The 18,664-nt window shown below is 42.2% G+C and overlaps 1 protein-coding gene across 2 annotated transcripts in view; it reads right to left on the bottom strand.

The window, feature by feature from the left end:
• PPA2 (inorganic pyrophosphatase 2) overlaps nt 1–17,593 on the bottom strand; it is a 39,308-nt gene extending 21,715 nt beyond the window's left edge. The window contains exons 1-6 of one of the 2 annotated variants that reach the window (XM_075421400.1): nt 17,437–17,593; nt 15,625–15,689; nt 13,903–13,947; nt 4,959–5,012; nt 2,431–2,550; nt 132–218 (exon numbers count right to left, since the gene is read on the bottom strand). In XM_075421400.1, the coding sequence (XP_075277515.1) occupies nt 132–218; nt 2,431–2,550; nt 4,959–5,012; nt 13,903–13,947; nt 15,625–15,689; nt 17,437–17,578 (513 nt within the window). In that variant the 5' untranslated portion in view covers nt 17,579–17,593. The remainder of the gene's footprint in view (nt 1–131; nt 219–2,430; nt 2,551–4,958; nt 5,013–13,902; nt 13,948–15,624; nt 15,690–17,436) is intronic. The other variant, XM_075421399.1, reaches the window with a different exon arrangement.
• Between the last annotated feature and the right edge of the window lie 1,071 nt (nt 17,594–18,664).

The raw sequence follows: 18,664 nt of genomic DNA, 5'->3' as shown, positions 1-18,664 counted from the left end.
TTCATACTTTTGTCATCCCCTGAGACTATCACCATCTTTACTTGTTTTCCATCTGCCCTTCCCTTCAAAAAGTTCTTACCAAATTATTAAATTAACCTTGATAAACTAAATTAATCCTGATAAAGACAAACCTTTGAACCTATTTCACAAACATCAATAGGATCATTATCCCCACAGCATCCTGTAATTTTATCTGTATGGTTGGGATCTTCCCAGGTCTGTCAAAGGAAAGAGAATTATCAGTTACTAGCTGACCTGCAATTACAATTCATCTAACCACTGAACTACTAAGATTAATAAAAACAGCAATAAAAACATCAGCTTTCTGAGAACAGTCTTGCTCAATGGGATAAGAAAAAACAAACAAACAGCCTATGGACTGGCATTGAGTAACTCATCCTCACATTCAGGACAAGTAACACGAGGATTAGTGATGACATAGTAACAAAAGTATTAACTGCTTCTGTGACTCAATAGACACACTTAGTCAAATTGCAGTGATTAAGGCACCAGAGGACCCTGAATATGTATTTTTCTGGTTACTTGTGGTTGTGGGATTAAGCTACAATATCCTACAATCACATTCTTCTTGTATTATTTAAATACCATAGCACTAACATAAGTTGCTTTCAAAAACACCTAGGCTTTGAGACAAGCAAGCTCCTAGGTATGGATTTGTCAGCACCCAATTAGCTTTTTAAAGTTTTTAGATTTAGGTACAAAACATTTCTGGGTATTTTGAGATGTGTACATTCCAAAGAATAGCCAGCAGTTTAAAACCAAAGAAGCTTCTCCTGGAGGCTAGTTCAAATCCCTGCTCTGAGCTCTGTAGAACCAAGGAATCATAGCGAAGTTACACTAAATTACCAGACCAGTACTTGTGTTGTCTCTTACTGCCTAATAATGAGTAACTCATTCGAAAGTTCAGAAGTTTTCCTGGTAAAAATTTTGAGTTCAATGAAATGAGAGAATTTAAACTTTAAACTTTTTTTATCAATATTCTTCCAAAGTGCTTTTTATTTCAAGCTGCATTATATCGATATTATTCTCCTGCTCAGCTGCACTCCTCCACCTGTAGGTTAGAAGAAAAGCTCGCTAGGAATGGTACTGTTCTCTGGACAACACAGCAACTCCCACAATAACGATAGTCCTAACATCATTTTTTTTCTTTTCTGTTTCACAGCATAAAATAGCAGCCACAAATACATATCTTTAAGCCATATACTAGGGCTGAACTTCTGGCAACTGCTGATCATGATGAAAAGTCCTCTTGTGATAATGGAGACACTGAATCGGATTTTCTTTGTTAGAGCTGCTAGTAGGAATCTGCAGTATCATCTAGACTTTAACAATTGGAGGTGTAATGATCCAACTGGTATTTTTAAGTCATTACAGAAAATAAAAATGACAATTATCTCCAGTCCTCTCTCGCTCACAAAGTAACAAGGGAAGTTGAACATTTCTCGTGGGGAAAAAGTCATCAGTCCAAAGTAATGCACTTTGTGCAGGAAAACATTCAAATGTTTAATTTTGGCTTAGTACTATGGCACACACAAATTTCAAAACATTAAATGGAATTGCTGGTTCCCAGCTATACCTACTTGGACACTTTGTCTACTGAGACTGCTGACTAGATACTAAGACTGCTGACTGGGTAAGAACTTCATTGCTATACTCCAGCACCTGCCTGGTATCTCCTCTTCAGGGATCAAACACATAAGTAGAAGTAAACTTTCATCGCTTATGCAGTTAAGTGTAAAGAAAATAAACTATTCTTTTCTAGCTCTATCGTGTTCTTCAGTACTAACTTAAGTCCAATGTGTTAATGTGTTATCCACAGAAATGAGTTTAAAACTTTTCATTATGCTCAAAATTTCAGCCATTATTTGGGCTTTTTCAAGGCTTAAAGTTCTGAATGTGTCATGATTAGTAAAGTCTCACAGTTCAGAGAGAAGTTAACTAAAGCAGCTAAGGTTTCATCTAAAAAAGAACAGCACTGGTGTTCCTCTTTGTTAAAGATATTAAGAAATCCAAATTAAAATTTATGCTGCAATGCATGAAAATCCTAAATTAGTTTTTTAAAAAAATGCCCTGTTTAAGCAGAAAAGGGCTACTTGACAAAGTATTCTTGAACGGCAGACCATGACATTTTAATTCTGCCACTACAGTACAGATACACCAACTAAAGATTTGAGATTTCTTGATAATTTAACTCCTTCCTGAAACACAACACATATTTATACCCACACCCAAATTCTGATCAAAATTTATGGACACAATAAAGCTCAACATAAAAAACATCCTAATTTACAAATCTATCAAAGAGAAACATCCCCCTTGCAACTGATTTGCATTCAGGCAGTACCCAAGATTTACAAGGCAATTTACACAGAAGACAGAAAACTTTCACCATTATAACAAAAATGTTACCTGTGGGAGGGCACCATAATTCCATATATAACCCTTGTGAGGAAAGATATTTGCCACATATCGAAGCTTGCCTTTCTTCATATCTTGTTTAATGGGATTCAACGGCTCCTCAGTGGCAATCTAAGCAGATCATGAAAAAGAGAGAGAGAGAATGGTAAAACGGAAAGCAATTCATTCTGTACCCAACCAGTTAGAAAGCTCCATATGGTAGCATGTGCTCGTGGTTTGAGAAGTATTAAAAGTACAACAGCCTCACTCTAAATCTCAAGGGTCATGTTCAAAAAGCAGCTTGTTAAGGTTTTAAATAACGTTGTGAAGTATGCAAGAAAAAAAATGATTGTAGAAGAGAAAGTCATAAATTTATAAGGAGAATGTCATGGTCAAACATAAATACGGAAAAGAACTTAAGTCAGATGCTCTTCCACTTTATAGTACAAGTTCAACAGACATACAAATGGTGGCACAAGTTCTTCAGACAGGGGAAATGTTTCATTTTCTTCTCATCCCGTTCATTGCTCTCCTATTGCACAGACCCCTCCCCTCTCAGCATACAAATGTTTTTTATTAAGGTCAAGTTCTGCAGAGTCACCGAATGCCAACTTCACGTGGATTTACAAGTTAAACTAGCATTAGAAGAAGGCGTTCTTATTCCCAAAGAAGCACTCACAGAAGGACTGACGCAATTAAAGCTGAACAGCTTGTCATTGCCATCATCCTCCCCAAAACCTCAAATACAAACCCTCTGCCACACAAGTTACCTACTATACACTGTAACCATCCTTTGGACACTCCCCACCACAACCCAGTCCATGTTAGCTCGGCTCCTGCTTACACTCATCTGAATGGCATCCCATTTGTTACAGGCTATGAGCACACACTGGCTCAGGTGGTACACAGCTTGCGCGCATAAGCACACAGATCTTAGTCCATATTCATTTTGCAACATACTTCTAATTTACCTAAAGCACCACCACCAAAGCCATCCCAAAGGAATTCCTCCTTTCTGAACCACAACAAACTGTCAGTAGCATGCACTTATTCCACAAGTAAACCCTCCCCAAGAGCTGAGATCAAGGTTCACACATTTCTGGTTTCACGCTTAATTCTACCTGCTTCTAGTCATAATTTAACAGTGAAGACCTTGAATATGCCACCAGGGACTTTGACAGAAGTGGAGCTCAGCAATGTTTTTTCTTGATGTAAACCAGAGCAAAGAGGAGTAACTGGCAACAGCAGACAAAAGCCTCATGCAAAACAAAGCACCTTCAGGAAAATCAAGGGAAGAACTACAGAAATACAGCAACTGATGAGCAGGAAATCTTGTGCAGGGGATGTAATAGTGGGAAACATTCATGTTAAGGCAAGGTTTAATCTCCTGCAGTCTCCATTCCACCACATGAGCACCTTAACACTGTCTGGACTGCCAAGACATAATCGCAAGGCAAGCAAAGTGCTTTAACGATTAATGCAGGAAATTTCAAGTATATTAAAAGTTCTAGATTAGAGAACTACATCTATCAAGGCAGAAAACTCTAAACCCACTGATTTCTGAACCTAGCAGGACTGCAAACTCTTCTACCCTTGATATAACATGCTGGGAGAAGAGGAGGGAGAACAACCTGAGCTTTATGCAAAGACTTCAAACAGTGTTGTCAATGGGAAATTCTGCAAAAGAGAACTCAGCTTCCACAATAAATTATCATCTTAAAATACAAGGTAAATATCCAAGGTAACCTTGCTTGCAGAACAACAACTGTGGTGTTAAACATGATCTTCTAGCATCAGGAAAAGGAGAAAAAATTCTGAAATAAGAGGCTGGAGAGGTTATTTGGTGTTATATTTAATGATCAAAACAGTTAAGAGCTCAACCACAAACTTCCTTAACATCTGGGAAGCATCCCTAAAATTAATACAAATGTTCAGGAAGATAAGACATAACCTGTTGAGATCTGTTGTTTCACGAACACTACAGATGAAGCATTACTCAGCTTCCATATTGTAACTGCAGAGGAACAATCCACCAGGCTCTACTTTCAAAATATCTCCCTGCAGGAGTAAATGCTGTTAATAAGTGAGGTCCCTTAGTCTTTTTTTCGTCACAAAGAAATGTGCGTTTTCATTTGCAACTCCATTTGTCAAGATTTGGTCTAGCACACTATACAGCAGAAGTGAGAGGAATTAAATCCTCTGAGTGGAATTCTCCATGATCAAGCAAGATAAGACTAAATGCCGGACAATGTTCTGCAACCCAATACTTTAGGACTCTGTTGCAGATATGCTGCACTCTGCAGTCAGAGGGCTGTCAAGAGCAGTGCTCACCTGCAGAAGGGAAACAAAATTAGATCCTCCACACTTTTTATTATTGCAAGGAAAGTGTCTGTATGTACAACTTCAAATTAATTTTTTAACCGAGAAAATTTTATATGTAAAGAGTAATTCACACTCTATTAACCTCTGATTATTGGAAGCCATTGCATTGTCCTAACTTCCATAAATACCTATATATTCAAGGTATTTTTCTTAATTACCTCCATTTTTGCATTTGTCCAACGAGGCACTTCTACAATCATATTAAACAGGACCTAAAACAAAAAATAATGACAGAACTGAAAACAAAATCCACTTGGCAATTAGTATTTTATAGTAAGACAAATTATCTCCTCTGTTTTCAGCAGCAACATCTCTCTATCCCAGCTGCTTTTACGTTAAGTACAACTCATTTAGTTCCGCACAATGATGATCAGCCTCCTTGGTTCATGCTTTCCCCACTCCATCCCTTTGAGAATATGAGCAACTAATTACAAGTAGTGGAAATCCACATGATGTTTTCTATTCCTGTATCAATATTACTCCTCACAAAATGTTCAGAAAGTCCATGGAATGGTTTGCCCCAAGACAGTGGTTTAGTCTACTAGTCAAAGAGGACTGGACGTTTCTATGAGGACAGAGTTAGCCTTCCTCAAGAACTGGAAAGGACAATCTTTTTTTTTTTTTCCTCTGAGGATTTTTTTTCTTCAGGTCCTCCTCTTTTGCCTCATTTTTTTAAAAACCATGCAAATGCAACCACCACTGACATTTATGATTCTCAGTCAAATCTGGCTGAAGTGAGGCCAAATTAACCCAAAAGTGATAGCAGAAGCAGGACATGGACACAGATGCTTCATGTTTGTGTTAGCCTTCTTCCTAACAGAAACAAAGCGAAAGTTGTTTTAACAAAGGGGGTATGGGGTGAATATTCTTAATGAAATGATCTTAAAGATCTTTTCCAAACTAAATGACACTATGATTCTATGGAAAATAAGTAATCTATGCCCTTCTTACTGAGGAGGTTAAAGTGACATTTTCCAAAGAGAAGAACTCTCTGTGTAACCGCTGTAAGGTTTCTTTTTCTTCTGAAGCTGTCAGAGTTAAACACTACGAAGGATTAGAGTACTAATCGAAATGGGTTACTGGACCAAGCCACCCAGCAACCTCTTTTCTCCTAGATTACTAAAATAACCCCAAAATATCACACTGCCTGGGACATCTCTTCATAGCCAGAGAAAATCCCAATGGTTCAGGAAGGAAAAAATACATTTTTGAAGAAAATATCAAGTTAAACCAACTGAAGACTTGCACTGACTCTAACTACACTGCAATCAAGGCTTCAGAAAACTATTAAATATTTGTATTTTTTGTTCCTTGTATCCTGCAGCTGCAACAAACAAATACCATTACCAGGGTCAATGTCACAGTCCGAATAAAGTAATTCCCATGGTTCTATGATCTTCTCCTCCCAAACAAACCTGGAACATGTAAAGCAAGAAAGCAAAGGAAAATCCCAACACTTGTTCAGCATTTCTCCCCTGAGATCACAAGCTATGCACAATCCTGACAGCAAATTCCCAGCAAATTTAAATTAAATTCGCCACCTATAGGTACTGTGCCGATACGGCAATCATTGGCACGTCAGATGGAATCACTTTTCCCAATCATAGCCAAATAAAAAAAAGGGGGTGGCGGAGCAGGAAAGAGAAAGGTGATTCAGATCCATTTCATAAAGTACACCTTATGTATATAAGAATGTTTGAAACGGAGAAGTAATCAGAAAGACAGCTCAAAAATGTCAACATTAAGGAAGCAGACAGAACAAAGCAACATACATGCAGCAGCAGGTAAGGGAAAGTTTGGAAGAGAACCAAATAAAGTCTGCACATCCATCTGGGAAGCACTTGGAAAAAAAAGCAATGCATAGCATGAAAGCCAGTGCTGACAAGAAACTCTTAGGGAACTGCCAAGCAGGTCAAAGAATTGTTCTGACTGGTAGCTACAGGCAGAAAACTTACAAACTACTCCTGGAATTATACACGTTGTCCTCCCCTCCGCCACAACCCTGTATTTCCATTGTTTGTATATGCCACTGTATATTTTCCTGACCAAGTCTAATACAAAGGCTTCAGCAGCCTGTAAATCTTGGTTTTGAGCGTTAATTGGTCACAAGTTATTCTAGGTCTTCACCAAAACAACTCTCTGGGCTGGACAACAACTGGACTGAAATTAATACAATGCTGCTCTTAAAACAAAAAAAATCACTTGGATTTAACTTAGCTCTAAGACCAGGCCTTCGTAATTTGTGGTATCAGTCCAATGTGAATTGTGAAGAGTCTTAAATGTGACAGCCTGACAGATTAATTCATATGCAAAAATATCGCCGAAAGTACTTTCTCTAATGCTAAGCTGCCACAAGCATTTACAAGAGATTAATAACTTCATGCAGCGCTTACATTTAAAAATAAAAAGTTTTATTTATAGGGCAATCACATTTTCACAGTGATGAGACAAGATTCACTGGTCTGGAAAGGAAAGCACATACTAGCAAATCTGACAGATGGAAAGAGAGAAGACATAATACTCCTCTGGCTTTTTAGGGTCTTTTTCCTCCTCTTGCCTATCTTGTTTCCCTCCTTGCCTAAATGTCACCCAGGAAGATACCCACCACTCTTATTTTCCCACACCAAGCATCTATTCCTTCTGACCTCCCGAATGTCCTCCCCCATCCCTTGCTGCAAAACCATGCCTGCCTCAGCTGCAAACAGAAATGCAAGTGTCAGACACCACCTGTCTTCATAGATTACCATCTGCATATGCCATTCAGTGGTTAGTTTTGGATGGTGAATGCATCTGGTAATTGCTATTTTTATCTTTATTTTGTATCAGTAAAACAAAAAAATTCCACCTCACCAAACCCTGAAGTGAGCACTTCTACCCCCTCAAGCAATGATGAGACTGTTTCAACAGCCCATTTAACACACCTTCCAGTGACAGAAAAAGAAAAAAGATCTCTCATGAAACAAAAACTATTGCTTTTGAAAGATTACCATTTAACTGCCCTAGTCTGACAGCAGTCAACTGGTCTGCCTATGAGATCGCTGCTTGCTGCAGTCCAGATTTAATCCAACTCTGCAGGTGCCTAATGTAGAAGGGACTCCACGACAGCAGCCTGTACAACAGGCCAGATGGACGAGTTCCTGCAGGCTAGCCTCATGCCAACTCTGCTGGCTAACAGCGTCTTCAGAAGGACGGTTTCCTGGAGCGTGCACACGCAAAGAGGAGGAAACAGTTTCCTCGATTCCAAAAAAGGGACAGAACCCATCCGCTGCGGAAAGTGACCTGACAGAGCCCAGAGGGACTTTCAACCCAGGGTATTACGTAGCTTGTTTGACTTTGGGTTAATGTGAACACACGACAAACATTTGTACTTGTGCTCTATTATACCTTGAGGAGCTTAACACAGAGAAGTCAAAACATGAAAATCAGCAGAAAGTGACATCAGAAGGAACAAACAGTCTGTCTAAATGATACCGTTTATTTCTTAAGAACTTCATGCTAAGTACATTACATGGGAACTCTGGTAGGATGTAAATAAGTGTTTGCTTAATTGGAGTGTTTTCTTTAACACAGCTTGGCAACTTACTGCATTCCATTTCAGTTGAACATCATCTTTAATGTATCATGATATCATTTTTGCTGAGACAAGCAAAAATTGTCTCACACAGAGAATAGGAATAGGTATTGTTTTTTTGAAACTAGAAAACCACAGAAAGATAAAAAAATACAGAAATATACTTTAATATATTCATACAGCAAGTGTTGAGAAAAGCAATGAAAATACAGATCGTTGTACCTAGGTGAACTGTGAGTCAACATTCTCTCCACTAAGACTGATGGCAAAAAATAACCACTAGCTCTGGCTGTACAGATTCTTATGGAAGATAACTCATTTTGATCAGGGCTTGTTATTACAAACCTGAATATCACAGGAAGGAAAAAAAAAAATTTAGCACATTTCTGGCATTATTTTTACAACCTATCCTCCTGGACTCCCACACACCCTTCTCCGAAATAATTTTTCCTTACCTAACTTTCCCTTTCTGGTTCAACGATTTCCTTTCCCCAGCTCCCCAAGTTCCTTCGCTAGTGCATTTGAGGGGAGGGTTTGGAATAGGTATGATTTTGCCCAAGGGTCGCAGTACTTCATGCTCCACTCTGAAGGTTCAGCTAATTTGAAGCAGAAGTGGAGCAACATATGCAGAGCGAGGAAAGTGACAAAACAAGACAGATAAAGAGAGGAACAGAAACTCAGTATAATTTCATAAAATGCCAAACATCATCACTCACTATCACCCTTGCATGACAGGGAGAAGTGATATGCTAAAGCTTACAATTAGTCATTTTTATAGTAGTGTTCAAAAAAAACCCGTCTGAAAGCATTAGAGGCAGCATTTGGAGGGCTACTGACCCTTCCTCACTGAGAAGCTCTGAGCTCACAAGACAGAGAGAAGAAACAGCAGCTGTCATTTCTATTTCTTTGCTGTCTGCTCATTTGCAGTCTTGCGGGGATTCTTACCTGACATCAACTGAACATGGCAGCATGCACCTGAGGACTAACGAGAACGAAAAAGATGAGCTGCAGTCCAGCAGCAGTGTGAACAAAGGATGATGTTTAAAAGGAAAAAAGAAAAACAAAAAAAGGGAAAAAAAGGAGAAGCAAAAGAAGGGCTGTCATGAAATGCAGCAGAAATAAATGGAGAGGGGCTTGCTTATCAAATGCTTGCCCATGATATAAGCACTCCCAGTGTTACACTTCCTACAAGGTATTTGCTAATGAAAACAACAAACTAGATGCCAGCAACATCTGGAGACCAAATATACTGCATCTAAATGAGAAGTCAATGGAACTTTTCCAATATAAATTAACATGCCACATAGCAAAAAAGGAATGCAGTGTCCAGCATAAATGCAGAGTACCTGCAGCCTCTTCACAATCTACTTCCCTCATGTTATAGTGACAAGGGAATCATAAACACTATGTAAGTTTTTACCCACAGGTATCCCAAAAGTGGCGTCAGACTTACTCTCCGATACACTAGTTACTGGACACATTCACCTGCAAAACTACTCAGTGTAGAACCATGACACAAATGAAAATGAAACACTGACTTTCTCAAGTTTAAGGAACCATTTATTTGAAGTTAAGCTTCACCAAATCACTGATGCAACTTTCTCAGTAAACCAACTCTACTCCAGTAGATTTTAACTGGACCACTGAGTGAAGATTACTTCTGTTCTCAGTATTTGTTAATCTACAAGAACCCAAAGCAAGGCTTACAGCTACTGGACACACAGAAAAAGACCGGGCAAGTTCAATCATCAGGACAAGAGCTCTGCTGGTAATCTAAAATTTGGAACACACAAATCCCTGAACACACGTAATGGACATACTACAGCCCAGGTTACATATACTGGAAAAACATCTAACATGACCAAAGAAGGTTACAGAGGCTGTAGTTAAGACAGAATACAAAGTCAGTATGAAGTTTGTAGCTGTACTACATGGGAAATGATGACAGCTTTTCCTTTTTTATGAAGCACACCTTCTTTATCATAAGACAACTCTGACACCAGTTTTGAACACTGCTCCAAGTATGAGGCCCTCTATCAGATCACCAGTTCAGACTGCAGGACCGCTCTGATGACCCCTTGTATCTCACCTGACTAGTTAATTTATCAGAAGTTTTTACTTGACAGAAGGAATTTAACTGAAGTCCACAAGGGCATTCCAGCACTGTGCAACCCACAGGATGCAACAAAACAAAAGCTGTCTTGTTTTTTTCAAATGCTGTTGTGGATGTCTGCAAGTTAGAGGACTATAATCTCTACATGGTTGGACAGATCCCTTACCAAGGCCAACATCTGAAATAAAAATGTGTATTCAGGAACACTTGGGTCCTCTGAATCAGATGACATGTGAATACTTTACCAAAAACATACAATGACTAGTAGACTAGAAACCATTTCAGTACAGCAGGGAAGCAACATGCCACATTTGTCTTCAAAAGAAAATTATGACCTCTTCAAACCTTCTTCCTGCTAGACATGGAAGACCATATTCAACAATCAGCCTTCGACAGTTCTGACTGTAGCCACAGTGGGAACACCTACTCTTCCGGAGAGAGATGTGAAACTTCCGCTACCTTTCACAGAGATTTACTTGGGCAGGAGTGGTTTCTGAGTGCTTGCAATGCTTAGGGCAAAGCAAAGGTTCAGATTGCAAGCTGGTAATAATTCTGAGACTGAAGAGTAATATGATTTCTTCCAGCATAGTTTCTCCCTCAAAATAACTTCTCTCTAGTCTTCAAACAGTCAAAAAACATCTGCAAAAGCAAAAAGATCAGTTGTCAACAGTGACTGCAAAGCTAAATTTATTTGAGATTTGGGAAGGTCTAAAGCATTGCAAGAAATGGCTGCACTACTGAGAACAGTTCATACAGAAACACCAGAGTTTCCTTTAGAACTACATGCCAAGACTGCAAAACAGCCAAGAGAAACTTGTACAACGTGAATTCCCCTATCCCATGAACACTGAAAGTGAAACTCCTCAATTTTGAGACCTTCTTTTCTGGCATCAGGAATGCCAAGAACAATTTAAAGCAGATTAGACAGACTGAGGAGACGCATGTAGAATTATCATCATTTTCTGTAGGCAAATTGCCATCTGATAAACAACAGTTCAGCATAATTTAACATACAGTCTCAAGAGGGCTTGCCCTTGCAGAGAGTAACAAATAACTGCCACCCTAAAAGCACACATTTTAAAGATGCCACTGTGTTTCCAGGGCAAGAGGAACTACCACCTTTGAATTCTGGCCAAATTCAGCACAAGGATCAACTGAACACCAGGTATCAATACTAGCCTTTGTGCGCCAAGACACGAGTAAGGAGTACACTGCTTCAAAGGTCTTCAGAAATTGGTATATGGCATCAAATTCCTCATTTTCCCTTCATATCCTGATTAAGCTACATTGTCTCTAAATACAAGCACACAGGGATGCATTTCTCACCAGGCCAAGGTGAGGAGAGCTGCTGAACAACCCAGTGTAAATAGAAACTGCTTTCCTGAACACAAAGATCCCTCCGTTTTCTCTCTTCTCCCCAACTCCCAAAGATGATGATGATGAAAAAGGGTTTTCTAAATGATTTACATCTAAGTAAAGACCAAGCATGTCTGGGAAGCCTACAGCCTGCATGTTTGTTCGCTTACTTGCATCAGAAGCCCACAAGACTGGAATGTACATTTGCCTTTGCTCATCTTCCGTAGCTGTATTAAACCATGGCCCAGAGCTCTCTCATAACAGGAGTTGCATGAAGCAGCTCTGGAGTCTCCACTGACCCAGGCAGCAAGATCTGCTCAGTCTCACTGGCATTTTTTTCCCCCCTGCTCCATAACCTGATCCAGAGATCAGAAAAAGGGTATTAGAAACATGGTTTTCTACAAGCTATCATGCTTCCCACTATACAGACAAATGCAGTTTTGAACAGTTTTAGACACCACATAAACCAGGTTTTGCATCTTTGCAACTGGCAGGTACTATCACAGTATTCAGCAGCAGGCAAGAAACGTTCTTGACTTCCAGCAAGAGCAGTAATTAAGAATTCATGCTGCAAGAATTACTTTTGAGAAAGGCTACTGGCAGTTATTTGTTACTCTCTGCAAGGGGACTGGAGCATCTCTCCTACGAGGAAAGGCTGAGGGAGCTGGGCTTGTTCAGCCTGAAGAAGAGAAGGCTGAGAGGGGACCTCATAAATGCTTATAAATATCTGAAGGGTGGGTGTCAGGAGGATGGGGCCAAACTCTTTTTAGTGGTGCCCAGTGACAGAACAAGGGGCAATGGGCACAAACTGAAGCACAGGAAGTTCCATCTGAACATGAGGAAGAACTTCTTCCCTCTGAGGGTGACGGAGCACTGGAACAGGCTGCCCAGTGAGGTTGTGGAGTCTCCTTCTCTGGAGATATTCAAGACCCACCTGGACAAGGTCCTGTGCAGCCTGCTGTAGGTGACCCTGCTTCGGCAGGGGGGTTGGACTAGATGACCCACAGAGGTTCCTTCCAACCCCCACTATTCTGTGATTCAACAATTCATCTTTCAGGCATGATTCTACGTCTACTAAAAAGTATTTAAATGGGCACCACGCAATGGGAAATCTAAAAAGTGTTGCTTAGGCACTGCAGCTTGAAGGAATCACAGCGCAAAGGGAGAGGAAATACATAGTACAGGACTGTGCGGGGGCTGGTGTACTGCAGAAGAACCAGTGTACCATGCACTAGCTGCAAATCTACGAGAACCCAGACAGTCCGGACACTTCTTTCACATCGGATGGGTAGTTACAGTTTTGCAATACAACTGGCCAAACAGCTATTGAGAAGATAAAGACTGGGACTCACGCAGATGCATCATGGCCTTAGAGCATAGTTTGGTTCATTTTTTTTCTTTCACTAGTTTTTAGGTACCCGTACACCAGAGAAAGCACTGCAAAAAATGTTACATTTTTGAAAAGACAGTTATAGAAACAAATCTTATTTCACAGAAAAAGCCTGAACAGATCTTCCATGGTTTTTTTTGGCTTCTGTTAGGCTTAACTTCAGTGCTGGTTAATGCTGAACCATTAGCAGATGCGATTTTTCTCTCCTCAGACTTCCCAAATGACTACAGACAACAACATATCCTCAGTTCTAAAAAGCAGATACTAAGTCTAATTTCTGCCATAACATACTTAGGATTTCTGAAGTTTTGTATATATACCAAAGATTACCCACAGTCAGATCATAATGAATATTTCATTAATTGAGGGGTTTTTGCACGTTTCTGAATGCAATAGCAAAAAAGATAACATATCTGCACTGCAATAACCATAACGAACCTTTCAAAGAGTGGTATAAAAGTGTTTGCCATTGAGAACATCTTGATGAAAAAAAGAATGCTGACATTTCTGGCCCATTCAAAGAGGAGAATATTAAGTCCCTTTAAGCTTTCTCCTCCTAAAAAATTTGCACTTGAAGATATGTCAACTGTACTCAGTGAGAGCAAGTTCACTCTGTAGAATAGCGAAGCACTGTTGGAATAGAGGAAACAGTTAAAAAAAGTTTAGCAGTACCTCACTTCCAGTAGTCTTTGACCTTTTTGCAGGAATCTCTTTATCCTATAGGGAAAGAGTGAAGTAAAGTGTATAATGAACACTAGAAAGCAACACTGTATTCACAAAAATACAGACAGTAGTTTTCAACGCAATTGAAACATCCCTTTGTGAGCACTGAAGACCTAAACTATGACATTTTAAAGTAAGTACTCAGTCCTGTTTCATTGTGAAATTATAACCTTCCAGATGTTAAATACGTACAAGGACACATCCACTTTCTCCCAGCTACTAAAAAATTTAAGCAGCTTTTTAGGTCTGTTCTCAACTGATTAAAAACACGGTCATATTTCTGTTCAGCTGAAGAAGATAAGATACAAACCAACCAAAAAAAAAAACCAAAACAGCATGGAAAGTAAGTTATCCATCATAAAGTAAAGTCCATAAAGCTTTGATCAGGTGAGGGAAAGAACGTAACATACAAGTCCTTATGTCATCCTCTTGCAAAGGAAGCAAAATTAACAGAGACCTTCACAATGACTCCCTTTCTCGCTACCCCCTCAAGCCCCTATGTCCTGTGGAATGCTCCTTCCTTGCTCACACACAAAACCAAAAGCCTCTCCACACTGATCAGACATCGCTGTACTATAATTTAATATACAGAAAAATCACAGACTATAATCCACCCCTCCAAACCTTTAACTCTAGATGCAGGGACAGCAAGGCCCCCAGGGAACACGCGATGAAAATGCCCATTGCTTTTCCAGCAATAGCATCCACTGAACAGAGCATCTTAGTAATGACCTTCTGAAAGAGACTTACCTCTTCCATTGACTAGCGTGCTTAGGGTCTGCCTATCAAAAAGGTTTCATGCATATTTTTATCTCTCTTTTTAAATAATTCAAGAGACTGGTTCATTAGTTCAGAAGTCTCAGTACGAACATGTTACAACTGCCGACCTTTCTCACCAATCATATCATCCATAGAGACCCACCAACAAATCAAGAAAACGGCTGAAACCCTCCCAACCTGTTTGTGTAACAGCCATACCACAATAAGAAAAACTAAGTCTAAACCAAAGACTGGCAGTTCCCACCTGCAACACATAAAACAGGCGTTTCATTATTGCTATAATGAAACTCCAGGGAGTGTGGCTAACAAGACGTGAAAATGCTCAGCTGCACCTCATGCCTTGTAATTCTCCAAAGGTGTGATTACCACTTCCCTCTTGGGCATTATTGTTGGCTTCCAATTATAATGTTCCTTTTGGGAATTAAAGAAATACACCCCAAGTTACAAAGGCGCGTGCTGTACATCTCCTACTGCAAGGAAACGTACACTTTTAATTGCAGATGTAGAAAAATGCCACTTTAAAAAGAGTAATAGTAGAAAATGAACTCAAGAGCACATAAACACAAACCTTAAACATAGAGCAGTACAAGACACAGTGACAGTTCCCTCCAATCACTTGGAGACTTAAGAGAGACAGGTAGGCTTGTCTACACAGTAGTTACTATGTTTCACTGCAAGTTACTGAACTCAGCAAAGAAAATTTGGTGAAGTTACTGTGCCTGTATTACATAAGGAATCAGCCTGGGTTAAAATGGTCCTTTCTGGTGCTACGCATTTGTCTGTTAGTTGCTTAAAAATAAAAATGCTTTTAAAAACTGCATTTTTACCTAAAGAATACAAAAAAACCCAGTTATTTTGAAATCAATTGTGTTTCAAGGCATAAATACATACCTCTTTAGATCCAGCAAACAGCGGAATGTCATGAAACGGGGAAATATATTTACCATCTGCATTCTCTGAAAAATAAAACAAAGATGTGGTATGACAAATCTAAAGATATGCCATAAAATGATGGTACTGCTAACTATTATGCATTACAGAAATGTATGATATGCCACAATTATGCACCAGTTAAACTTTTTCTTATGTTTAATTTCAAGGACTAAAAAATAACCTACGCACAGCACAAGGAATTTGATTGCTTGATAAGGATTCATTAGAACCAAAACTGCTGCTTTAGTGTTCAATACCACACTTCTCTTCTGACTACCTGGCAATACAAGCCATGTAAAGATGAAAAGATCCTTTTATTCTCTTTTCTTCTCCTCCCCAGCAATACATAACCATTAATGGAGAAAAAAATACCCCAGAACCTCATTTCCATGAGTGATCAGTGAATCCATCTGGGTTTCTAGCAATGCTGCCCTTGTGATTTTGCTGTATTTCTAATAAACTAATGACCACAAAAAGAAAATCCCCCAAACTCAATAAGCCAAAGTCTGACCAAGAGAATAAGTAGATAACCGGATAATTGCTTAGACCCTAGCAATGAAACACCATGCCTTGAAACCAGTAGAAATTGACATTAACTTAATGGGGGCCCAATCTACACCTCAGCCTTTCCCACTGTAGAAAGAAACAAAATTGACCGGAGTGGGTGCTTAAGCTTCTCAAAATACTCAGAAACTTTTCAACGTACTAAAAGGTCAAGTACTGCATCAAAACAGAAACATCGACAACAATATAAGGTGCTGACACAAATCTCAAGGAGCTTCTCCTCTGCTAGCACCCCTATTCACAGTAAAGGGAAAAGCAGACAAGGGACTCCATTTAGCTTTGGACTGTACTTTGACCACCTCTGCAAAGAGTACATGGCGGTTGTTTGTCCAGCTCCTGGAAGCCTCCCACATGCTCCTCCCAAATAAAACAAAGTTGAGTGCTAGGCTGCTTATTCCCACTAACCAAAGTGACTTCTCTAGAGGAGCCCCTGGGCTGACAGCCCCCTGGGTACAGAGCACAAGGGACCCCTGGCAGGGTACTGGCCGCCTCCACTTCTCTCACACCAGCGGACGTCAGAATTAAGCGCCTGCAAGCCAACAGACCAAAAACGTACAGAAGGGCTGCCAGACAAGCGGCATACGAACAGGCGACGCCGTCACTCAAACGCGTCATCCCGAGGCTGCACACCCCCAGCTCTCACCGGGTTCTGAGCAGCCCCCTGGAGCGCTGCCCGAGCCCTCCCGGTGCCACGCGCTGCTGCTGGCCCCCCAGGCCCCTCGGGGCTGCGGCCCCACGTTTCGGATGCCAGCCCCCGCCCCGTTACGTTTCTGGAGGAAGGGCTGGCCTGGCCACAGGGGACAGGCCCTGCTCCCACCGGGCCGTTACACCCTAGAGCTGAGGCCAAGCTCCCACGGCGAGGCCGTTCCCTGGGGTCGCTGAGCACCCCGCGGCCTTGGCGCCCAGGCCGCCACAACACCGCACCACAGCAGCGCTTCACCCCGGCGCCCCCAGCACCCCTCCACCCTGCGGGGGCCTTCGGCGGACTGAGCAGGCCCGGCGTCCCCTCCAACAGCGGGCCTGCCGGAAATCCTCTCACTCTCCACAAAACGCTGCCCGACTGGAGGGGGAGGCTCAGGGGCGACACCTCAGCCACCCCGAGGGGCCTCGGCGGGAGCGGGGCGCCGCCGCCTCTGCCCACCCTGCACCCCGCCAGGCGGGGAAGGAAGAGGTTCATCGAGCCCGGGGGGGGGGGCTGCTACTTACTAAAGTAGAGGCGGTAATCGGGAGAGCTGGGCCGCCCCCGCTGCTCCGTGCCGTAGCGGGCCATGGCGCCGAGGCAGCGGCGCGGCGGCCGCCCCCACCCCCCCGCCGCCAGCAGCCGCACCAGCCCCGCCGGCGCGCGCATGATGGCGGCGGCCGCTTCCCTCCCCTTCCTGCAGCCGCCGGGCCTGCGCCGCGCCGCGCCGGCCCCCTGCCCCGCCTGCCGCCGCCGGGAGGCCTCGCACGGCGGCGGAGGGTGCTGCCGCGCGCCCGGGGCCGGTTCCTGTCCTCTCCTGCCTCACCGGCGAGGAGGGAGAGCGGGGCGCGGCTGCTGCCTGAGGGAGGGCACGGTCCTTGGCCCCCAGAGGCCCAAAATGGCGGCGCCACCCACACGGGCCCCGTTGCAAAGGCGGGTGTGCGGAGAAGGTTTTGCCGGAGGGGGTGGCTGCTGCCGGGCCCAGGCACTGTCCCGTTTTCCCTGCGGGCCCCGGCAGGTGGCTGCTTCCCGCTGCTGAGGCCAGGGTCAGCACCTCGGAGAAGAAGGAAGCTGCAGGGCGCCCACAGAGGCCGAGCCTCAAGTGAGGGCACCCCTGAGGTGAAAACATTAAAAAAAAAATCCGCTTGAGGTGGCAAGTGTTCCCCAGCCGGAGCCAGGTGTGCCTGGCCAGGCACTACCCCAGCTGTACCCACTGCCAGAGGTGTGGACGTGAAATTAGGGGTGATGGTGGCAGGATTGTCACCCGTACCTGAGACCTGCGTCGGTGTGAGGACCCTTCCCTGCTGCTCCCTAGGGAGGGAAGCATTCATTTCTCCTTGGTGTGTGCAGTTTTATGTCACCCAAACCAGTCTGTGTCAGCACTGCTTTAGGCGGGCTGTTTGCATGGGTTCTCGATGGTAGATGCGTTTTTATACTCAAGCCTGCAGATACTTCAATTAGATTCTCGTCTGTGTTTAGGTTGTGCTGTTTATAAAGCTTGTTGCCCCTACATATGATCCGATTCCTTTGATTTCTGTTGTCACTGATCCTTGAGGAGGATTTCAAGTGAATTTCATCAGTTGATACAGGTGTTAGTTCTTGGAGTAGTGCTTCTCATTCATGGATCTTTCAAAAATTCCTGAAAAGGGGCAGATACCACTATTTGCATTTTATTGATGGAGAAACTGAGGCAGAACAATTTTTGTTGTTGCCATCACTCTTTAAATCCCAAGCCAACCATCTTGTGTATTTTCC

This window comes from Opisthocomus hoazin, chromosome 5 (assembly GCF_030867145.1).
Source record: "Opisthocomus hoazin isolate bOpiHoa1 chromosome 5, bOpiHoa1.hap1, whole genome shotgun sequence".
Taxonomy (NCBI): domain Eukaryota; kingdom Metazoa; phylum Chordata; class Aves; order Opisthocomiformes; family Opisthocomidae; genus Opisthocomus; species Opisthocomus hoazin.
This window is presented reverse-complemented; position numbering and strand designations above follow the sequence as displayed.